The sequence below is a fragment of the Magnolia sinica genome, chromosome 2, assembly GCF_029962835.1.
Source record: "Magnolia sinica isolate HGM2019 chromosome 2, MsV1, whole genome shotgun sequence".
Classification (NCBI taxonomy): Eukaryota; Viridiplantae; Streptophyta; class Magnoliopsida; order Magnoliales; family Magnoliaceae; genus Magnolia; species Magnolia sinica.
The window spans coordinates 112681679-112703747 of record NC_080574.1 but is presented as its reverse complement, the minus strand read 5'-3'; the positions used below and the strand labels follow the sequence as shown (position 1 = coordinate 112703747).

Genomic DNA, 22069 nt, shown 5'->3' with positions numbered 1-22069 from the left:
ATGTGATCCAACCATTGTAAACAACAATCAGGCCACACTCACAATTCCAGAAAAAGAAATCCAGATTGAAGCACCAAAAGTTAATAACTTTAACCAAATAGTTAAAGAACACAGAGGCTTGGAGCATTAGTTCTCAACAAGCATGCATAAAAGGAGCTGACCCTAATTAATTGGGATAAGGCTTGGATGATGATGTTGATGATAAAGCATGCATAAAAGGGAACCGAACACCAGTGGTCTCAACCCTCAAAGAAAAGGCTTGGATGAGTACAAATCTCAGCCAGCACACATAAAAGAGTAAGGGAGCAATGGTGGTCTCAAACCTCAAAGACTCCAAGAGGAAAACAAAACCCATAAGAGACAGTCTACCCCAAAATGTATCAGCCCCTACATGTCTAACATGTCCGAAACGCAATGGTCCCCCAAAACTTGCTACACCCCAAACATAACAGACCCCATACTTATTACACACAAAACATAGCAGTGCCCAAACTTGCTTCCAAACATAACATTCCCCATACTTATTACAACCCAAACATAACAGCCCCTCGGAGAAAGTCCAATCACAAATCAAACCACAAATATGCACATCACAAGTGGACCACACGCGTCCACCTCAAAATCCAGGCCTCCATTGGGAAAATCACATAATCTAGAGATTTAAGCCACATATTCTCAAAGCATAAATGGGACGGTCCAAAAGACATGCCAGAGGAATCAAGCAAGATTGGACAATGATCTGCTATATGCTGAGGGAGATTGGAAGATGAGGAGTTGAGGAGGTGATTCTCCTAAGAAAGTCAAATGAGCAAGTCTGTATTCTGCCAAATTTTCCATTCTCTAATTTTTCTTTTATTTTCTTTTTTATGTTTTCCATTACTACCATCCATGCTTTACGGAACAGAAATTTGGGATATTAAGGAACAACATGCTCACGGGATGAGTATAGCTTCAAAGAGGATGTTGAGGTAGACAACTAGCAAGATGACAAAGGATAGAATTAGAAATGAACGCATTCGAACAAACTTACAAGTAGCACCAATAGGTAATAAGATGAGGGAAAGTACATTTAGATGGTTTGGCCATGTGCACCGGAGCCCAAAAACTGAATGAGTAGCAAGACAAGGAAGGATAGAATTAGAAATGAATGCATTCGAGTGAACTTACGAGCGGTGTTCGAAATATCGGTATCGCGTTGTGTATCACATCCTTGGGGTACAGATACATATCGGTTATCGCACAAGATATATCGTTTGTATCGGGTAATTTATCGCACCTTTTGAGAAACATGGGGAAACATTAGGGAAATGGTTGAATTTTTCAATGAAACTTCAGGGATTGTTAAAAAGGACATTAATACACACTTTTAAATTATAACATCTCAAAAAAGAAGTGCACATAATAGGTTTCCTTTGTCTAGGGTCCTAAGCTATGCACTGTCTAACTGAACTAATGCAACTATATTCAAATTGAATGCAAAACATTTTGAGTGTATGTGATGATCATTTCATCAAATACTCCTAAATACTTCAAAATTAATCTCAATTAACAGTTGGTAGAAGGAAAATTTTGAAAAAAAATTTAATATTTTAATAATTTTTAATTAAAAATTATTTTTATTTTCTGAAAATTGACAAGGACTTAACAAATCAGTAGACCAGCCCTCATACATGCCTGATTTCATGTTTGGAGTGCAACATCGCAAGCAATTTGGGAGAAATTGAGAAATTTCGAATTTTCTATAATTTTTCCTAAAGCATACCACCTACACTCAAATTTCAAAATTAGAGTGTATGTGATGATCATTTCATCAAATACTCCTAAATATTTCGAAATTAGTCTCAATTGATACCTGGTTGAAGGAAAATTTCTAAAAAAAAAAAAAAAATGGAGAACATGAAGAACTAGTGGATATCAAAATTAAAGCTCTAACTCCATGATTTTCATGCAAAACATGAAGAACCAATGGATTTATAACCATTTGACATTGATTTAACATAATTTCAACATAAAAAAGGGATCAGAAATTGAAAATGCTCACTAGATCGAACATGTGGGATATATCGGCACTACATGTGCATTTCGTATCGCACAAGTGGGATACAAAATATATAATGGGATATAGCGGCCGAGATTGTCGATATTTAAAACATTGCTTACGAGTAGCATCAATAGGTAACAAGACAATGGAAAGTACAATTAGATGGTTTGGCCATGTGTAACGAAGCCCAAGAACTGCACCAATTAGGAATGAGTTGGTTCAAGTTGGAGGCTCTAAAGAAATAAGGATAAGCCCAAAAGGATGCAGATGGAGGTTATAGGATCCATGTAGCCGAAACTAATTAGTTGGGATGAGGCTTCAATGATAATCATGATGATGATGATTACGTTTTCCGTTACTTGCCAATGTGCCAAATTGACTTGGCTAACTCTCCTCATCCACCAGACTAGGCAAGTTCCATGATAACATAACTTTGGAGACTGAATATAGTTTCATGATCTATTGAATTCGTGAGTACGGAATCTAGTTTCGGCCTGGATCTTCTTCTTCTTCTTCTTTTGGCATTTGTAAGGAGATCAGTGATGTGGTATATTCCAGCTTGGGTTTCATAAGTGTCCAGTTTTTTTTTTGTCTAGGTAAGCTAGGCTCAAACCTGAGACCTCAATGTTGAAACACAGGCTATCTACGACTGAGCTACAGGCTCGAACCCACAGAAAATGTGTCCACTTGATTCGATCCTGGCATTTTTACAATTTTGTAGCTTCATGCAGGTTCCCATCATCCCAAATTCTGAAAGGCCTTCCTGCGTTGTCTCTCTTTGCCTTTGAATAACCTTCACCTAATGGAGCACCAGGATATTACGTTAATCCAGGTTGATTATGATAAACAAAAGAAAATATCCTCACCATTACTATCCAACTCCTTAATAAGGTTATATTCTTTTCGAGAACTGATATTCAAAACCTTTTCTTTTTACACATACACCTTGACTTTTGGTATTAGAATGGCAACAAAAGAAGAAAAGTGGTGGACCTTAGAAATCATGGATCACCAGGTTATGAAGTTAATCAACATTGATTAGATAGACACACGAAGAAATACCGACCATTACCTTCCTACTCCTTGAAAAGTTAAATTCTTTTAAAGAACTGATATTCAAAACCTCTTTTTATGCATACGCGCCTTTTACTTTTGGTATTAGGATAGTACCCAAAGAAGAAAATGGGGGTGTATCAGATTAAAACATGGGCTGTCAACAACATTTAAAAACCAGAAATAAAAGAAAATTTCTATCACATGGTTTGTTAACTGTGACAACCATGAAGAAGCAAACTTTGTAACATGCTTTAGAATAGACATACTGCTGTTTCTGTTTCCTCTGCCTAAATAATAGTAAAACCTAGTCAAGAAATTAACTAAACCGCCAGAATGTGAAATTTTCATGCAAATAACACCCCCAGATGGCTTTCAGAAAAATAACATAATCATCACGAGTAAAATTAAGCCCCTCAACTAAAAAGTGTGTTAGATCAGTAACTCACAGAGTCGAGAATGCATCCCCTTTCCTGGGCCTCCGGCAGAGAATGAACCACCACCACCCATAAGAGTCTGTTGCATTGGTGTCTCCTCAGTCAATATAAAATATATTTTTATTATACCAATAAAAGGACAAGTTATTTAAAGGAGCAAAAATGTACAAGTAAAATCTAAACATCAACAGCAAGTACAAAGACAACCAAGTCTACAATCCCAAGCACTAAAGAACAAGAAAACAGAGGTATTATAAGATGCATGACAGAAAGCACGGCTTCTTTTGTTTGACATAACAATAGTATAAGTGAGCACACCTTTTGGTAATACAAGCCACTGACCTGATAGGCCCACAGAATGGGCAACCTATCCCATCCCATCACATGATCTTACCCATCGTATACAGAAATCAACAATTGCAACTGCCCACTCAGATGGTTGGAACCATTTAAAGGGAAAAAATTTGGGGCATCTCCCAGTCCCATCCACCATGAGCCCACCATAAGAATGATTCAAATCCCAAAAGGTCAGCCTCACATGTACAATTTGTTGGACCGAGCATGTTGACTCAGACATCATATATTTCCTCTTTAACAAGAAGGCATGAATACCAATGCTCTAAATGCAACAAAGAAGGTCACCCTCGAGCTTGACAAAATCATATACCTGCAAAACAGTTAAGGTTACTGCATCCTTCTCTTGATGCCAACCTCCTGGAACTTCAAAAGCCAATGCCACATGAGTATTCTGTAGTATGAGAATTAAATATCAGTGATGGTCTATCAACAAAAAGATAAATGAATAAACCAATATAATGAAAATAAGAAGAACGAAAACAAGAGTGTGGCGGAGAATTTTGAGGTTACCTGAGAGTCTGCTCGATACCTAAAATCACCACCAACATAAGTGGACTTCGGCACCTTCACAGGACCACTTTGTAAATCATACAACAGTGGTTTTGCAATTGCCAGCAACTTTTTATGATCTACCCCAAATGCTGCCAAAACCATGCGTTCGGCAGTATAATTTTCCTGTTAATTTGTTATTTTTCTGTTATAAAATGTATAACCTCGGATTTGAAACTCAAAACTCTACAACAAGCCCAATGAGAGAGTAGGATATAGAAGACAGTTCTCCCATAATGTCTCGATATGGCAAACTTATATAAGAACCCAACCACTCGTCAAGGCAGGTCCCACCATGTATGTGTTGTGGCCCAAAATAAGAGACCAACCAGGCCATCTGATGGGCCCCAAGTGTAAGATAAATGTGGAGCTTGGTAAATTTCTTTAGAGCCATTAATTATTATACAATGTTGGGGCAGAGGGATCCTACAGTATGTTCAGGCTATCAATTGTAAAAGTGGGCTATTAAAAAAAAAGAAATCAATTTGTAAAAGTGGGATGTTCAAAAAAAGAAATTACTTTGTAAAAGTGGGGCCCATGGTTTAGAGATTCAAAACACTGATATGATAGGACTCACCATGGAAGGCCCAATGCATCAAAAGTCTGCTAGATCTGGAGACCTTAGATATAGGATTTTGGCCTTTTATTCATGGAATGGGAACCATTGTGGTAGTTTCTTTCTTAACCATTTCTTTGCAAGTCACCTGTTTAAAGGTTCAGGATTCTTCCTTCTAGGAGAATTTTTGGTGCATGGACCATACACAGCAGGGCCCATAATATCAACGGTTTTGATCACTAAACAATGAGCCTTACTTGTATAAACTGGAAGCAGAAACAGTACTGTACAGTCTATTGGCTTCAGTATTGTACAATATATCATGTCTTCAACCATTCATTTTTTATACAAGTGTGGACCACCTGATAACCAGGCCCTTTTTATCAATAAAAAAATAACAGGCCTATTTCAGACCACAGCACATGCATGACAAGTGGGGCCTAGCAGATGAATAATCAGATCTTAAGCATTGGCATCAAAGTGTTCCGTATCCGTTATGATAAGGCCATAAAGGCCAATACCTATCGGTAACAGCCATGGCTGTTACATGACACAGGGGTGAAATAGGGTAATTGGCTTTTTGGGACCGTATCAGCTGTTAATGACCATTACCCCGAGAACAGTTGAAAATGACTAGTTTTTTTTCTATTTAAATCTATTTTTTCCATTTTTCTCATTCCAAAAACTTTCATAAATCATTCTACAGCAGATTTTGACCACTCTCACTATAGTTTTTAGGATTAAAACTGTAGATTGAAATGATTTGGGTGAATAGAAGCTCCGAGAGCCATATTTTAAAAAATAAAAAATAAAAGTGATATTTATGCCCTTTTTCCGATTTCTTAACCTAATGCTTGTTTGTGATGTGTAAACATTAGAGAAACATATTAATAAATTCGCCACACAAACATATACAACACTCACCAAAGAGTGGACCACTATGCTATCATAAACATGTTGTCATGTTCAAAACAAAACATGAATACATATTTGGCATATTTACATTATTCTGAATTTTCTAGAAATTTTCCAATAGAAAACAAATTCCAACCATTACGGGGGTCGTAACAATCGTTACACCCCCGTATCGGCCGTTACAGCCTATCACCGTATCGGTAATGGTGATAACCGTTACAGCAACCGTTACCGACACGGAATACCTTGATTAGCATGCATGGCAAGAGTAGGATTTTGAACATTTTACTTCTACTACTGCACACAATTTCAAAAATCTAATGCTGTTACATTCATATAAACAAGTTAAAACAAGGTCAAACCATCTTACATAATAGAACTTCTCGATGACAGATCCATCTATTTTCTCTAACACTAACTCAGGAGCCATCAATGGATTCCCCAATGCACCAGAAAAACCAGTAGGATGAAGTGATTCCAAAAGAAACTGTTGAGGATTGTTTGAAGTTTCTCCAATTTCTGTTTTGACTTTGGCTAGCTGCATCATCAACATCATAGCAGCAAAGAACCAAAAGAAAATCAAGCACCTGAAAAGATGAGAGAAATAGAAACAACATCTGAAGAAAGGGAGACTATCTACACCTAAATTTTTTTTATAAAAACACTCTTTTTTCTCTTTTGATGAAGTGGACACAAATCATTACAGTGCGTCTGCATTAGGGTGTAGGACAAAAAACACAGAATATAAATATCATTCCTTATAAGACAACAAGAAACCTCATATTATTGTGGCACAAGTATATGAGGTCAATGGATTGACTTTGGAAACCTATACTAAACTGACTGACAATCCAAAGTCCTAACCTTTCAGCTGGAAGATCTTTTAGAAAAGAAAGGTCTGTAGGTTGGTCTTTACCTTAACAATATAATTACCATCCTCAACAGTCCACACAAACGGTTAGGATTGTCCCATCCATGTGATTTCTGGGCTTTGGCCCAGCTACGGTGGGGCCAGTCTGGTTATAGCCTTGGATCTCCTACACACGCGCTAAATGCACAAATCCAGTTGCCAATATAAAACTTCAATGTATGCATTTAGGAATGTACTCTATCTCATAAGATAACCTTAATGACTAACATAATAACAATAGCCCGACCTGGTCCTGGACCTCGCTGTCAAGAAACACCGGGTTTCTAATGCAGTCGACAAGTAATTCAAGAGCCTCTGGCACATAGGTCTTTAATGTGTCATAAGTGTAGCCCATCTGTTCCCTTGAGGCAGAAGCACCCACATTTCCTCCAGTAGCCTCAACCTCACGAACAATGCGCAAATGACTGCGATTTTTTGTGCTTTTAAAAGCCATCCTTTCCAAAAGATGGGTAACACCTGTGAACTGCTCAGATTCATATATAGAACCACAGTCAACAAATAGTCCTATGCAAGCAGCTGGCCCCTGCCATGGACAAAGAATACATGAATAAAATATCTACAAACAAAAAAAAGAAAAGAAAAAGAAAAAGAAACCAGCAGCCGGGAATGGCAAAATGTGAAATGACATGTACATACCGGCGAATCTTCAGATGCAATCTTCAGACCATTCGAAAGTGTTGTGACCGTAGTGGGGCATGGATCCACATAGTCCGGGAGGCAGCGAGGGAGTTTGAGGTCAGGAAGAGGATCATTAAGGGGAGGAAAGCGGTTAGCATAGCTTCCGTTGAACCATGAACGGGGTACTTTAGATGAATAACGGGGAAAAACTTGTTGATTCTGATTACACAGGAAGCGTGTACTTGTGCATCTTATGTGATGAATTCCATCATCAAAAAGCTATACAAGGAAAAAGAAAAAAAAAAAAGTTAAAATAAAAGAAAAGTATGTTTCACCATGAATAGGTAGTTCCATGTCAACAAAAATACATATGGCATCCTCAAGCATGTAGTACAAGACAAGCTGAGCCACAAACAGGAACCAATAAAACAGCGGTAAGATGTGTCAGAACTCAAAATAAATAGGAAGACGTGTCAGAACCAGCAGCCAGTTTGACTTGCAGGTCTACCCAGATCAAGGGCCTACAAGACTAGTGTCGATAGGAGAAGGTTGGAGTGGAATAAATGGAAATGGAAGTGTGGCATGAGAAGGTGAATTGCAGCGTTAGAATGATGGATGGAAATGAAATCATAGAGGAAAGAACTTTCCTAAAAGCTCATCTCGTGAGGGTGCGAGAGATGAAGAATCAATGACCCTTCTTTTGAAGTGGGAAATGGAGATATGGAGGACATTTCCAGTTTCTTTAAAAGGCTAACCACCCCTTTTCTGGTTCATTATGTTAATTATGCTAAAGCTATACACACCACAAAACAAAAAAACAAAAATAAACAAAAATAAAAAATAAAAAATGATGCTACTACTATCAGTATATGTATGGAAAGCGGGGCTCAAAACCGTCCTTTTGCAACATATGATCACATGGATCCTAATATCTAGTTCAAGATCTAGAAGAACCTGACAAACATTACCCTACAGGCATGGGCCTACCAGACTGGAGATGGAAGGTGAAATGGTTGGGGTGGTGTGCTTGGAAATGAGAGTGTGGAAAGAGGTGGATCACAACATGGAGATGATGGTTGGAAATGAAATTATAGAGGAAAGCAAAACACTATTAAAAACTTGTCTTGGAGTGGTTATGAACCATGACCCATGAATTGTCAAAAGCGCCAATGACAATTCTATCGAAGTGGCAAATGACAAGCAGAGGACATTTCTAGTAACCTTGGGGAAGAAGGTGCTTAGAAAGGCCTTTGCAGTATCTCGATCCATGTAGCCTGGTGATCAATTCAGGATGCAAGGCTACCTAGATAAGAATAACAAGCTATCCCTCACATCCAACGACCTACGAGACTGGTCTGGTGTCAATAAGGAAAATGGTAGGAGAAGCGTTGAAAGTTGATGGGGATTCATTAGGAGGGGAGAATTGTCACATTTTTTTCATTTGAAAGATGAATTCATTTATCAAACAAAAGAAACAACAAACAAAGATAAATAAAGCAAAAATGAAGACTAAACCAAAAAAAAAAAAAAGCCAAAAAAAGAAAAGAAAAAATAAAAATACAACAGCCCAGACCCTAGACTGGGGGAACCCAAAGAAAAACCTAATAGGGCTAAGGAGCCCTGAAATTGCACGTGGTAGGCTCACGGGCTATGCGTGTGGAAGCTTGGCAGAGCTAAGGAATGAAGATTATGTCCTAGAGGGGGGGTGATTAGGACCAATTAAAAATTATACCTTTTAATACCCAACTGTCGAACTTAAACTAAGTAAGGCAATTTTAACTCTTAAGGCTTCCAAGCCATTAGAGGGTCCAATCACATAGACTACAAAGGATGTGGTAATAAACAATTAGTCTATAACATAATAGTGTACAAGTGTGTGAGGGATGTGTTAACTATCAACACCTAGCATTCATCTAATCATGCATACATATAATTAAACATTCAATCATGTAAGCATAATTGAACAAGTGCGCAAATGACAATCCCAAAAACAAGCATGTATAGTGGTTTGGTTTACCTACTCCACTCCCAGCGGACACTCTCAACCAATGAGTGTATTGGATTTCACTATCGAATGTTTTAAATCAGGTTAACCTCTAACATTTACAATCCTACACAAGGAATGGCTCCCGCAATAGACTTTATGTGGTTTTCTATAAGCTCGCCACAAACCTTGGTCCTACACAAGAACCTACTAACGTACACTCCCGTCGGAGGCTCCCACAAGAGACTTTAGTTGGTTTTCCTTAGGCTAACCAACAACCTTGATCCTAATCCAAAGACCTACGTTTACTACCGCCGAAGGCTCCCAAAGAGACTAACACGTATGCACCCGTGTCCGATGGCCTACACAAGGACTTGATTTAAGCTATACACAAGGACTTGATTTAAGGTCCTACACAAGAACCTGGATTTGGGTCCTACACAAGAACCTAAATTTATGCCCTACAAGAGCCAAGGTCCTACACAAGAACCTAATCGAGTTTGGGTCACAAACTCTTACCATCAATCCTACACAAGGAAAGAGAGTATACGGACTCTTACACTTGACAACTTACTCGTCGGATTAAGCCCCTATTGTAGTGTCATCTTATGTTGCTTGATCAATGCTCTCCCGTGCTTCAATCAGCTCCCCTTTGCTCCCCCAATCGCGATGCCAATGCGTTGTCAATACTTCAACTCCAAGATCAACCCACCTTACATGTGATGCTTCTTTGAGGTGACCAAGGTGATAGGAGGTTGGTAGAATCTCCTACAACTAATGGGAAGTAATAATTCTTAGGAGATTCACCTAGATGAGTCTTCTAGAGGATTTAGACAATGGTATGCCTATAAGGTTGAGTTTAATCTCTAGAAAATTAAGGAGTTCAAGCGCATCTTCAAGGTGGAGGTTGGAATCCTCATTAGAGTGTTAATCTTAAGGAAGATGACTTAGAACTATTGGTTTAGAGGCTTGGGATGAGGGATATGACCATAGAATCACTTAAGCTTCTATTGCACCAAAAATGTATGCACATGCCCAAGAACCGTATGCCCTTTATAAGAAGTTTGAGTTCCAACGGTCAAAAAACAAGCAGATAACGACTCTGTCGATGGGATCGAGTGGTCTTCGATGTCATCGAGGTGAACTTTCGATGTCATCGAATGGTACCTCGATGCCATCGAAAAAATCAAATAATATGATTAATTCTTTCTGAACATATCTGAGTTACCTATTCGATGTCATCGAGTGGTTTTCAATGCCATCGAGGTGAACCTTCAATGCCATCGAGAAAACAGATAAAATGATCAATTCTTGTTGGACCTATCTAAATTATCTACTGAATGCCATCAAAGGGATCTTCGATACCATCGAAAACCCATCAATGTCTGCTCAATGAGATCGAGCACCACTTGAAAGTCTATTGTTTTGGGCATATGATTTCACAGCAGCTTTGTACCTCTTCTAGCCTTACTTATCATGTTCCAATTGAGTTTCTAAGGCAAAGGGATGATCAACAAGTTTTACCTATTAAGCCAAGATCAAGAGTTAAGGATTACGGTCATCAAGGCACCTCATTTACCTGTTCTTTGCTCCTTGATGCTCTTGTCCAATTGTGTCTTTGGTCTTCAGCTTCCAGCGGCTCAACCGACTACATGACACAAGGACTCACGTGATTGACAAACAAAATACACAAATCAGTGCACTAACAATTGACAAACAAGATGCACAAATCAGTGCACTAACAAGCCCAATCTCTAAAATACAAGAGAACCTTGTTGAAGAACCTAGCAAAGGAAGTGCCCCGGTTCCGAAAGCAGCGGAAGTTCCTTTCATTCTAGATTACCCAAAGAGCCACCAGAAATAAAATTCTCCACTTTTTTCCGAAAGCAGGGGAGAATTGTCACATGCAAGAGTTAAGCCACAGGTTGCAATGGATAACATCTGTGAGAGATTGCTTTTAGTAGGAAAGAGTTTTTTCTTAAATGGCAATGAGAAATTTTACTGGCACCAAACAAAACAAAAGCTACAAAAAATGAAGAAAAAGGATGATGAGAAATCATCCCGCTAGTTCCTCAATTACAGAAGAGACACGATCCCACAAGTAACCAACATCCCTTAAAATGGGAATTCCCCAATGACCATAAAAATGCCCTCCCTTTTGCCCTTTTGAAGACAACCTCAGCCCTTCCCTATTGTTGTGCTCTCTCTATAAAGACCACAGCACGACCAAAAGAGACAAACCCCATACAGCTTTCTTACATTTCTGTGAATTCCCCATAACAAGCCTTGAGTGACAACCTCAATAGAACAAGGCATGACCCACTGAACTTTAAAAGGGGCAAGGATTCTTCTCCAAATCATTCAAGCAAATTCAAACCAAATAAAGAGGTGATTTAACAAATCTGCATCTTTAAGGCATAAAGCGCATATATTCTTGATAATCGTATCCTTATTCCAAAGATGGCCAATGACTCAATAGTCAAGACGTTCTTTGCAACCAATCGTCCAAACACTACCACTATTAGGGGGATAGGAAAGCGGAAAGCCCCACAAGTAGGCCAGCAGATTTGGTTGCACCGATCCCCCAATAGTTTTCAGCATCCAATAAAAGGATATGACTGAAAATAAGCCTAATTCCCCCCTTCACCAATTATCTTAGTCTTTAGGAGAAATGACACAATTCTACACCCGACCTTGAAGCTTAGCAAAGTCCCATTCTCCTCACCTATTAGGTTCCACCAAAATGTAGGAGACCAGGACACCACATTCCTCATCATGCTGAAGCATTGGGAGATAAATGTAGAGAGACATTTAAGTGTCTATAATAAATATCACTAATTGAAGGCGATACTCTAAGCCTACTGAAATCTAGGTAGATTGGTCTGTCATTGATCCATGCATGTTCCCAAAACCAGATCTTAGCCTCGTATCCCACTACAAATGTTATCCCTTTCATGAATTCAAGGGATCCTGCCATCTTCGATGTTGTTGAACTTCCAAAGCCACTTCCCCAGTAATGAATGAGTCATCACTACACGATCTTTGATTCCAATAACCCACAAGATCATATAAGTAACGTATTTGTTCCACCCAATCAAGTGAAACTTTTTCTTTTCTTCCATGCCTCTCCAGAGGAAGTCTTTGAATTATCTTAATGCAACAAAAAACACTCACTTGACAATAAATTGCACCAGCATATTTAGATAATATTGCATTAATTACGGTAATGCCACCACCCAAGGAGAGAGATTTTCCCTTCCACACCAAGAGTTTCCTTTTAATTCTTCTGATTACAGAATCCCATAACTATTTGGGAAGTTTACCACACATAAAGTTATCATGCATCCAAATACAATGGCCAAAGTCTTCACCACCTCTTCAGGTATGCATATACCTAACATCTTGCTTTTTTCATGTTCACTTTTTGCCCAAAAATAAGTTTGAACCATCTTATCACCTGTTGCAAATTGGCTACCTATTCCCCTTTAGCATTTGTCTCTCGTAAGAGGACCTTATGGTGCTCTAGAAAGGGTGGAGAGTCACGACGACCTAAGGAGCTGCTTGTGGTGGAGGCAATGATCAAGGGCAACAAGTGCATTGAACATGGGCAACCATTGTGGTTCCCACGTGAAGAATGTATTCAAACTCATTTGACTTTTACAGTGCCTTATACCTTAGTTGCTATGATAAACTTGGACTCCAAGATTAGTTGGACATTAGGATTAAAGATGAGGAGTTTCAGCTCGATTAGAAGCAATGTTCGAAGTATCGGTATCGCTACAAGTTTCGCTGGCCAGGGATACGGAAACAATATCGATATCGTTGATAACCGGAAATGCGAGGAAATATGAGAAAAACAGTGGAATTTTCAACGAAACTTTAGGAGATGTTAAAATGTACATATTTGCATATTTAGAAGTAAAAAAATTGCAAAAAGAATGCATACATAACAAGTTTCCATTCAATGGGGCCTTAAAAGCATGTGCTGCTGTAAGAAATCAGTCTAACCATCCCATCCAGCCTATTTAACCATCCAACCTTCCATCCAAAAATCCATCGATATTGCAAAATATCAACAACACATGATATTTCACCAAGAAATCATCAACAATTATAAAGAAAACAAAAGATTGTGGTCTCAATATCGTGCATGTTGCGATATCAATAATATCGAGATATTATCAATGACAAATTGAACACTACATACAATCATGTGCCCATGAAAAAAATTTGATATAATTTTTTTTCTAATAAACAAAATTTTGATGATATCAATACGTTGGCGATATTATGGAAATATCATCGATACATTTATGATACAAGCATTACGTAGAATTTACATAGTCGAAAATATTGGTGATACATTGGCGATATTGATGCATTGGCAATACAAGCGACACATAAAATTTACATGGTTGAAAATATTGGCGATTATATTAGCGATATTGATACGTTGGCGATACTTAGAGATACATTGCTAATAACTGGAATTTCCGACACTACCAGCGTTATTGATATCGCTGAGCAGGAAATAAAGATAATATCGGAGATATTTCGATAATATTGGAGATGATTTGAATATTGATCAGAAGTTGCAAATTGTTATAAATAAATGTAGCTCTAGAAATTTAAAGACAGTTAATGAATTGATTATGGTTTATATGAGTAAATCTCCGTACCATTGTGTTGAAGGAAAATCGTCAAGTGTTGTTAAGCCACGCTTGGACTTCACGTTTTCAGGGCCTTTTGAATTCCCATTGCTTAGAGTCACTCACATGATGTTCAAGGACCATTTGTCGCACCATTTTCATGAGCATATCCACCTTTAATCCCACTATCCGTATGTGTTGCCGCAACGACCCAAACAGACCGCATTAAGTGATATCAGAGCAGTAGGATCCTGATATCATTTCGTTATCATCATCCCATTTCCTCCACCAGCATGGATGTCTATGATCACCCTGATGAGGACATCATGCGCACACGCACACCCCCCACCCTACGCACTTACTCAGGGAAGAGAAAGGCCCCACTATCGATCTGGATCAACGATGACATCTATGGAAGACCTCCTAGTTAAGAGGTTGTGCTATGGATCATTGGAGTGGACCCGATCATCATGTGGATCCCACCATTGGATCTCGTGATCGTGACCCACTACCCTAGATGATCTAGGATTTTGAGCTTTGATTATTATCATTATTAGAAACATCATGAACGGTTTTGATTGCATTCATTAGTTGTTATTTTTGTTACTTCGTCTCTAAGTATTAGTGTGCACACATAGTGCGGCTTTTAAGGTTTAGGGTTTTCTTATAAATAGGCAAACCAGTTTTTTTATTGAAGTTTATGAATAAAATTCTGCGTTTTTTCTTCTCTAGTTCTATGAGTTGAAGAATCTAATTGGGTGCGAAACCCTCCCTTCATCGAAGGGCTAACTATCGTGGTGCGAAGCCACAACCACCCCAAATCATCCCCACCTCTTACACCCCACATCCATCATCTCCCACAGCCATCCCATCTTCAAATCCACCCCTTTTTTGTACCCAAGTTCTCCTCTACAGTAGATTTTCAGATTCTAACCCTCCAGGGGGGCTAAAACTTCAGCGGAGCACCACGCACAAACCGGACAGCGGATCGACGTGATATTTGGTGTGTGAGTGGGCTACCCCTGGCCGATCACACCCTAGGTGACCATTTCCAGTTTTGTGGGCCCCACACACGTGCGGACAGGAACCCACGCACGTGCGTTTGGGCCGAACTGCTGTCCACACATGTGGACTGTCTCAAGTTCTTCTCTCTCCTCTATTTCTCTCCTCTCTCACCTTAAATCCCTAGCCATAACCCTAGATAATCCTAAATTCCAAGTTCTTTCCCACTTTTGCAATCTCTAAACTTTCCCCAAATTGAAACATGGTGAATCTCTTGAATTGGGGAACAATCCTTTGTAAGAGTGGATGAATCTACACTCCTTTGGGCATTGTTTGGTTTATAATTTTTTATTTGATCCAGCCCTAACGTGTGTAGGCTTGGACCCCCGTAAATTCCCCTTGTTGAATGTTTGGTCATATGTGGGATGTGAAATTTTGTGATTGCTTAAAATTGGTATGATCTAAAGCTTGAAATCTTGCATGTCATATTTAATTTCATGTCCTGCATCACACCCACTATCCAATCATGCCTATAGTTAAACGAAGAATGAAGCAAAGCCATAACAAATTGTATACGAGAGCAGGGAAGCGTCTCTTTCAAAATGGAAAAAACTATAAAATAAGTATGAAGCGGGTGCAAGAGGAAGAGTCTGAAGCATAAGCAAGAGCGAGAATCCAAAGTAGGGATTCAAGTGGGAGTGACGCCTAGTTAGAGAGATCTTGCAACTAAGAATTCCCACTACAGTCATCATCTCCTGCATCACTATCCGTCGACATCCTCTATGACCACCACATGACCAACAATCCCCTCCCAATCAATGTCAAATCCGTCACTGCCTCATCCTCCATCAATCTAGGGCCCAACCATCTTCACTCATCTCTCCACCTTGCTAGAAAAACCCATCACCTACAGCTCATCAGAAACCTATCGACGCCCATCATCTTCTCCTGCCATCATCCACCACCATCAATAGGAGCAGCACCTCTTCATCCACCATTATCATGTTTACATCATCCTCAACAACCTTTTCCCTTTTATCAGACACCACAAACACCACCTCAATTGACCGCCACCATCATCTCCACCAAAACCCCATCATCAACCAACTGGAACCCATTAAAAAACCCATTGTCGAAACCTTTCCAGCACCTGTCTCCGTGATCTCTATTAAAGTCTTTGTTGATGTTGAACTTACTGTCGGAACTATTGCCAGAGTTGTTGTCGTTCCTTGGTGTGCACTCCATCTTCTACATTTCCAATCAATGCCACACCACCTACCACTACCATCATCGTTTCTGCCATAATGGTCGTCATCCTTGTTTCCCTTAACCACGAATCCCTCTCCTTTGTTGGTTGAGGAAACTCTAGGTACAAACGCCTGTCTCTACTTTGGTTTGGTTGTTAGTTCGAGGGAGGACCCTCACAATGGACAATCCACAACGTCGACATCTCATCCTCCCAAATGCATGCCTTCATTGCAGGCTAAGTGTTGAGACCATCAACCACCTCTTCATGCATTGTTTGTTTGTTGCTGAAGTCTGGTCAGTAGCCCTCCTCAAGCTTCGGCATGCCCGCATGATGCGCAACTCAATCTCCTGTCTGCTCTATGCCAGGTTTGAGAGGAGAGCTTGTGGCAACCTTGCCACCATGTGGCACCTAGCAACGATGGCATCTCTTTGGGCCCTTAGAAGAGAGTGCAACGCTCGCTGCTTCTGAAATTCCTCCTCCTTGCGAGTGTCCATACTTTCTTCTTAGAGACCTCAATGATTGGGCAAGCTACCTTCTCCTCAACGACAACTCCTTTGTCTCTGCTCTTCTGAGGGATGATTCTTGATTCAATTGAGGCGTTTCAACGTTGGTTCTTTCAGGTTTAGTTTCAACTTTCAAGTTGTAATATGTTTGGGTGCTTTTTGTTTTGAGTCCTGGTTTTGTCTTAGTTGGGTCCTGTATAGTGTTTTTCTTTTCTTTCCTTTTTTCTTTTGGGGTCTGCTCAACCCATTTGTTGTTGTTGGGTGTGCTGTTTTCTTTTCTTTTTTCTTTGGGTTGCTTCGACTCCCTTAATAATATTTTCAACGTAGAGAGAGAGAATGCTTTTTTTAGTTGTATGTTTGTCATATTATAAACATGTTAGTGGTGTGAGTTAACCACACTTGTAGGCAACATCCACTACCAATCTAGCCCATCATCTTGTCAACTCCTCTTCACCTATCCATCTAGTCCATCCAGACCATGGTCAAGTCCTCAATCCCATCCATTATTCATTCAAAACGAAATAAAGAGAGAAACAAAAATCAAGCTATCCAACATCAACCCATCCCAACTGTCCAAACCAAACCATTTTATCTTTGGACCATTTTCACTTTGATTTCCAACCATTAGCCGAGCATAATGACCCATTTGAACATCAGCTAGTTGACATCCAATCATCCCTAAACATTCCATGTACCACATGTATGAGGACATGGATCGTGTGTGGAGAGTACTATATGATGCGTGTGATCAAGTAGTTGACCATCGCAACAAAGAGACTGAATTTCTTAAACAGCAAATAGAATCATTGGAGAGATGCATCGAGTTTGCAATTTTACAGAGGTAAGTCAAATCCCTGATGAAATCCATTCCATGACTCCAAGCTCAACAAATAAATATTGTTGATTGCCAATCCAATCGTCAAATACATGTATGTGAGCAACAAGGTATTCCGTAACGGTAACAGTAGCCATAACAACCGTTAAGGTCTCTTTTTCCATTGAAAAAAAATCTGAAAAACCTGTGACGGCCTCGTAATGGACCGTTATGGGGCCTTTACAAGGGGCATAATGGGCCGTTACGAGGGTTATAATGGCCTTTATGGGTCATTTTTTCCGTAACGACCATTACGGCCTTTCAGTGTTTCAAATAGTGGTAGCGTAAGCTACATAGCGTAGCGTGGCTCTAGCGCTACGTAGCGTCCTAAATAGCGTAAATCCCCTATAGCGTACGCTACAGGGGTCGTAGCGTACGCTATAACTACGTAGCGCGTAGTGTACATAGCGTACACTACAATGTATTTTTTTATTATTTTTTCATGCTTTCTTTGTATCTAATGTTGACGAATGTGACACTTGTATTATACTTGATACTTTTAACCTATGAGATTTTTATTTCTTTTCATAATTGTGATTTGTGGTTTCAATCAGACATTATTAATTAAAGTGGTTTGCTTAGAAAGTTGTTGATGTGATAGTTATTTGATTTGGTTTATATATGTGGATTGGCTTTTGATAAATGATAACTAATAACTTGTTTGAACATGCTTATAATTGATCAAATGAATCATCTTTTAGGCATTTTTATATTTTTTTTCCCTTTTTTCCACTATTTATTATATTTGTCCTATTTTTAAATTAAAAAATATAAGTATCGTGTAGCTTACGCTACACGCTATGGAGGGGTGAGTGTTATGCATCACACTACCACTATGAAAAACATTGCAGCCTTTACAACCCCGTAAGTGCAACAGTTGCCATTGTTACCTTTACTGCCTAGTAACAACCTTTATGGCACACCATGGTGAACAGTTGATTGATGTGCCTACTCATAAAGACGATTTTGTATTCTTTGTTGCACCCAAGTGATGTTGACCATCTTTTCATTTGCAAGGACGTGCCCGATGAACAATATGTAGATTTGGACTTTGATAAAGGGCCAACCTTCGATGAAGATGAATCCATTGATTGTTTCAACATCCATGGAGATCCGATTTACGAAAAAGAAAAACCCAAAAAGAGTATCGAAATTCAAGATCTTGACAATGGTCTGATCTTCGATGAAGAACCTACTAAAGTACCCGAAGAAATGGTGATAGTAGATGAATCTGCAGTAAATGGGTTGACAAATGAATAGATGAACCAACGGTTGGATCTATCAACATTACCACAAACGCACGTATAGTTGTGAGAACTATGGGTGAAATTGAAAGATCAACAGTCGGATTAATGGAATTTAACAAGGATCGTTCGCCACCACAATCGTATCAGTTGAAGCAAACTGGACGACTATCGGATTATGTGCCCCATGTTGAGAAGATGTCAAAGATCCAACAACACGATTCTTTGCAAGGAAAACCCATCAAACAAGGAGGATTAGATCATCAACTTCAATCGAAGCCGAACAACCATCTTTTTTTATCATAACCATCATCTTCAATGGCCAACATTAATCAAACTCGAGACGAGTTTCTTCAATACAGTATGCTCGGGTCATTATGACAATACAAATGGACAGTCAGATCAGAGATGATAGGCCAATGAAATTGGCACGAAAAGTGACCCTAAAACACTTTGTGAACAACACAAGCATCAGGAATTTGAAAGGCCTTCAAAACGTAAAACCTGCAAATGGCTCAACTGGACTCGACAATTTTCCTTCAACGCACATGCAAGGAGACAGAAAGCACTCATGTAGAGGAAAACCATATTGTTGATTAAATTATCTTTAAAACATATAGATCTACACTTACAAAAATCCACAACTTCTAATTTAATTAAAAACTCTTTTTAATCTCTAATCTTAATCTCGAACTATCTTAGAGACAACTTTATCATAACTAGGAGATAAGGCAACAAAAAGGGTAGATAAGTTTGAACTCAATCTTCATGTGGGACCCATAATTGTGGCCCACACTCCATGCACTTGTAGCCGTTGATCATGCCTTATCCCAATTAATTGGGGTCGACTACATGAATTATGTTCCATCATTCCCACTCTATCAAGGGTGTGTTAGGTGTGCTATGCAAAATTAACACAAGGAAAGCCTACAATCACATGGAATGGGACCTTCTGAAGTGTATGCTTCATCACTTGGGTTTTAACCAACACAAAGAAGATGGATTTTGAGTGCAAACAGTTTGTTACATGAGCTTTCAATGGTTCTAGTGATCTTTGACAAGGACATTCTCTCTCCTTATTCACAGTGGTGCTTGAAAGGCTTGGCAAGTTGTTTAAAGGACCCATGGATGGGTTTGATCTTCAATCGACTAGCTTGTGTTGTTTGGATACACCAATAGGTTCCCATGGACTTAGGGGTTGTTTCAATGCATTAAAAGATCCACTTAAGAGTTAAAACAGACATCCATGTCCAATCCAGCAGTCTTGTGTCTTGGTGCATCTTTGTCCATATACAAGGGCTTTCATTTGGACAAAGTTGTCCACAAATTTGGATATTGTGTTGTCAAAGGGAACATCAAGAACATAGCTTTCCATGCACAAATTGGACAAGGGCTTCCACAAAATAACGATCTATGCTCTGCATCGCTACTGCAACCCCACTCCTACGAATGCAACTCAAAAATGTACATAGCCCAGAATAGATTTCAAGAGATAGCATCTTTACAATTGAGAATCCAATCATGCACGTGTCCCATTTTCGCATGTGCCATAGCTCACCTTCGCAACCTATGCTCCTTTGGTACACTCTTGAAGTCGGGGAGGCAAGGTTCTGTAAATAGTTTAGATCGAGCAAAGGGTACGAAATAAATCAAATTAATTTTTCGATAAAAAGTACTGTGTGAAATCTTCGGTTTTTTTCCTCTTCCCTTGCACAGTATCTAGTGGAATTCTAGTGGAATTCAAGACGGGGAAACTAGAGTGGGGGAAAACATCCAAACAAAGCATCTCAATGTCATAGGCATCTTTTTCTTATGTGATCTTTCCATGCATCTTTTGGATATGTGGACCACTGCACTTACAACATGTCCAAGGGAGCTAAATATAATTTGGATGAAGCATTCGCTTAAGGCAAAGGTCTCCATTTGGAGAGGACTCATCATCATCATCATCTGAACCTTATCCCAATTAATTAGGGTCAGCTACACGAATCTTGTTCCGCCATCCACTATATCAAGGGCCATACCTTTATTTGGTTAGGGTTGCTCAAAAAAAATTGAATGCAGTGTGTGTCCAAGGGGTAAGGCTGAAAAGCAGCTGTCTAGGACAAAGGCTTTCACAAAAAATGCACTCCATTCCACATCCCTACTGCAACAATACCCCAGCAGATGCAATCCAAGATTGCATAGCCCAGATTCCAGGAGAGGACAGGGAACGTTCACATTTTAAGAACCACTTATTACAAAGCCTAAGAGCTTGGCACATGTGCTATAGCTAATGTCTTCTATATATGCTCCCGTGCATGGTTTTATTACTTGGACGAGTCCCGTGAGACTCGGACGAGTCGACTCGGACTCGGTTAGACACAACATGGTTCGACACCACGAGCCACCTAGATGATTCACCCCCGATTCGGACGGCTCGGGCTGATTCACCCCTTACTCAGTGAGTCCCGACTTAACTCGAGTCCGAACGAGTTGGTACGCGTCACCGACTCCTTTAACCATGCTCCTGCAGTATACTTTCAGGAAGTGTCATCCAAGCACAAAATCTCAACATCCAAGAAAAAATTACAAAAATACTTTTACCGAATATGAAAGGACACTATCAAATTCCAATCCCATGCATTTTTCTTAAATGAAGAATTCAAAAGAGAGAGAGAGAGAGGGAGATTCTACATAGTCAGGGAATTGCGTTACAGAAGGAATTTAAGGGGACAGATATTGACCTTGCGAAGAAGGATTCTACTCAAAGAAGCGCCGAACATTCTCCACAACCCTAATCTTTTACGGCTCCTCTTTTTCCCGTTCCTCTTTTCGAAATGAAAGAACAGCGAGGGAAAAACGAAATAGGGAGAGAGAGGAACAATATAACGATACGTTGCCGGGGCTGAAAGTTGGGCGGGTTCAACCCGACGGATCCGACATTGGGTCGGGCTTCGGCAGGATGTATCAAGTTTGGTCATGAGCTTGGGCCATACAAACGCCAACATGATAAAACTTGGGTTGGGCTCAGGTTGATGTCTTGGGTTGGCCGACCCAACTCGAACTCGATCAATATATATAAGTTTCTTATAAATTAATTATAATTGAGTATGGATCGTCTATGT

The 22069-nt window shown here is 39.5% G+C and overlaps 1 protein-coding gene across 6 annotated transcripts in view; it reads right to left on the bottom strand.

The window, feature by feature from the left end:
- LOC131237399 (mitochondrial-processing peptidase subunit alpha-like) overlaps window positions 1–21845 on the bottom strand; it is a 55254-nt gene extending 33409 nt beyond the window's left edge. Inside the window, exons 1-7 of one of the 6 annotated variants that reach the window (XM_058235133.1) lie at window positions 21689–21845; window positions 7476–7736; window positions 7066–7362; window positions 6279–6446; window positions 4399–4563; window positions 4199–4279; window positions 3544–3625 (exon numbers count right to left, since the gene is read on the bottom strand). In XM_058235133.1, coding sequence (XP_058091116.1) covers window positions 3544–3625; window positions 4199–4279; window positions 4399–4563; window positions 6279–6446; window positions 7066–7362; window positions 7476–7736; window positions 21689–21727 — 1093 coding nt within the window. In that variant the 5' untranslated portion in view covers window positions 21728–21845. Of the gene's footprint in view, window positions 1–3543; window positions 3626–4198; window positions 4280–4398; window positions 4564–6278; window positions 6447–7065; window positions 7363–7475; window positions 7737–21422; window positions 21472–21688 lie in introns of those variants that run through there. The other 5 variants (XM_058235134.1, XM_058235135.1, XM_058235137.1 and 2 more) reach the window with 5 other exon arrangements.
- Window positions 21846–22069: the final 224 nt, after the last annotated feature.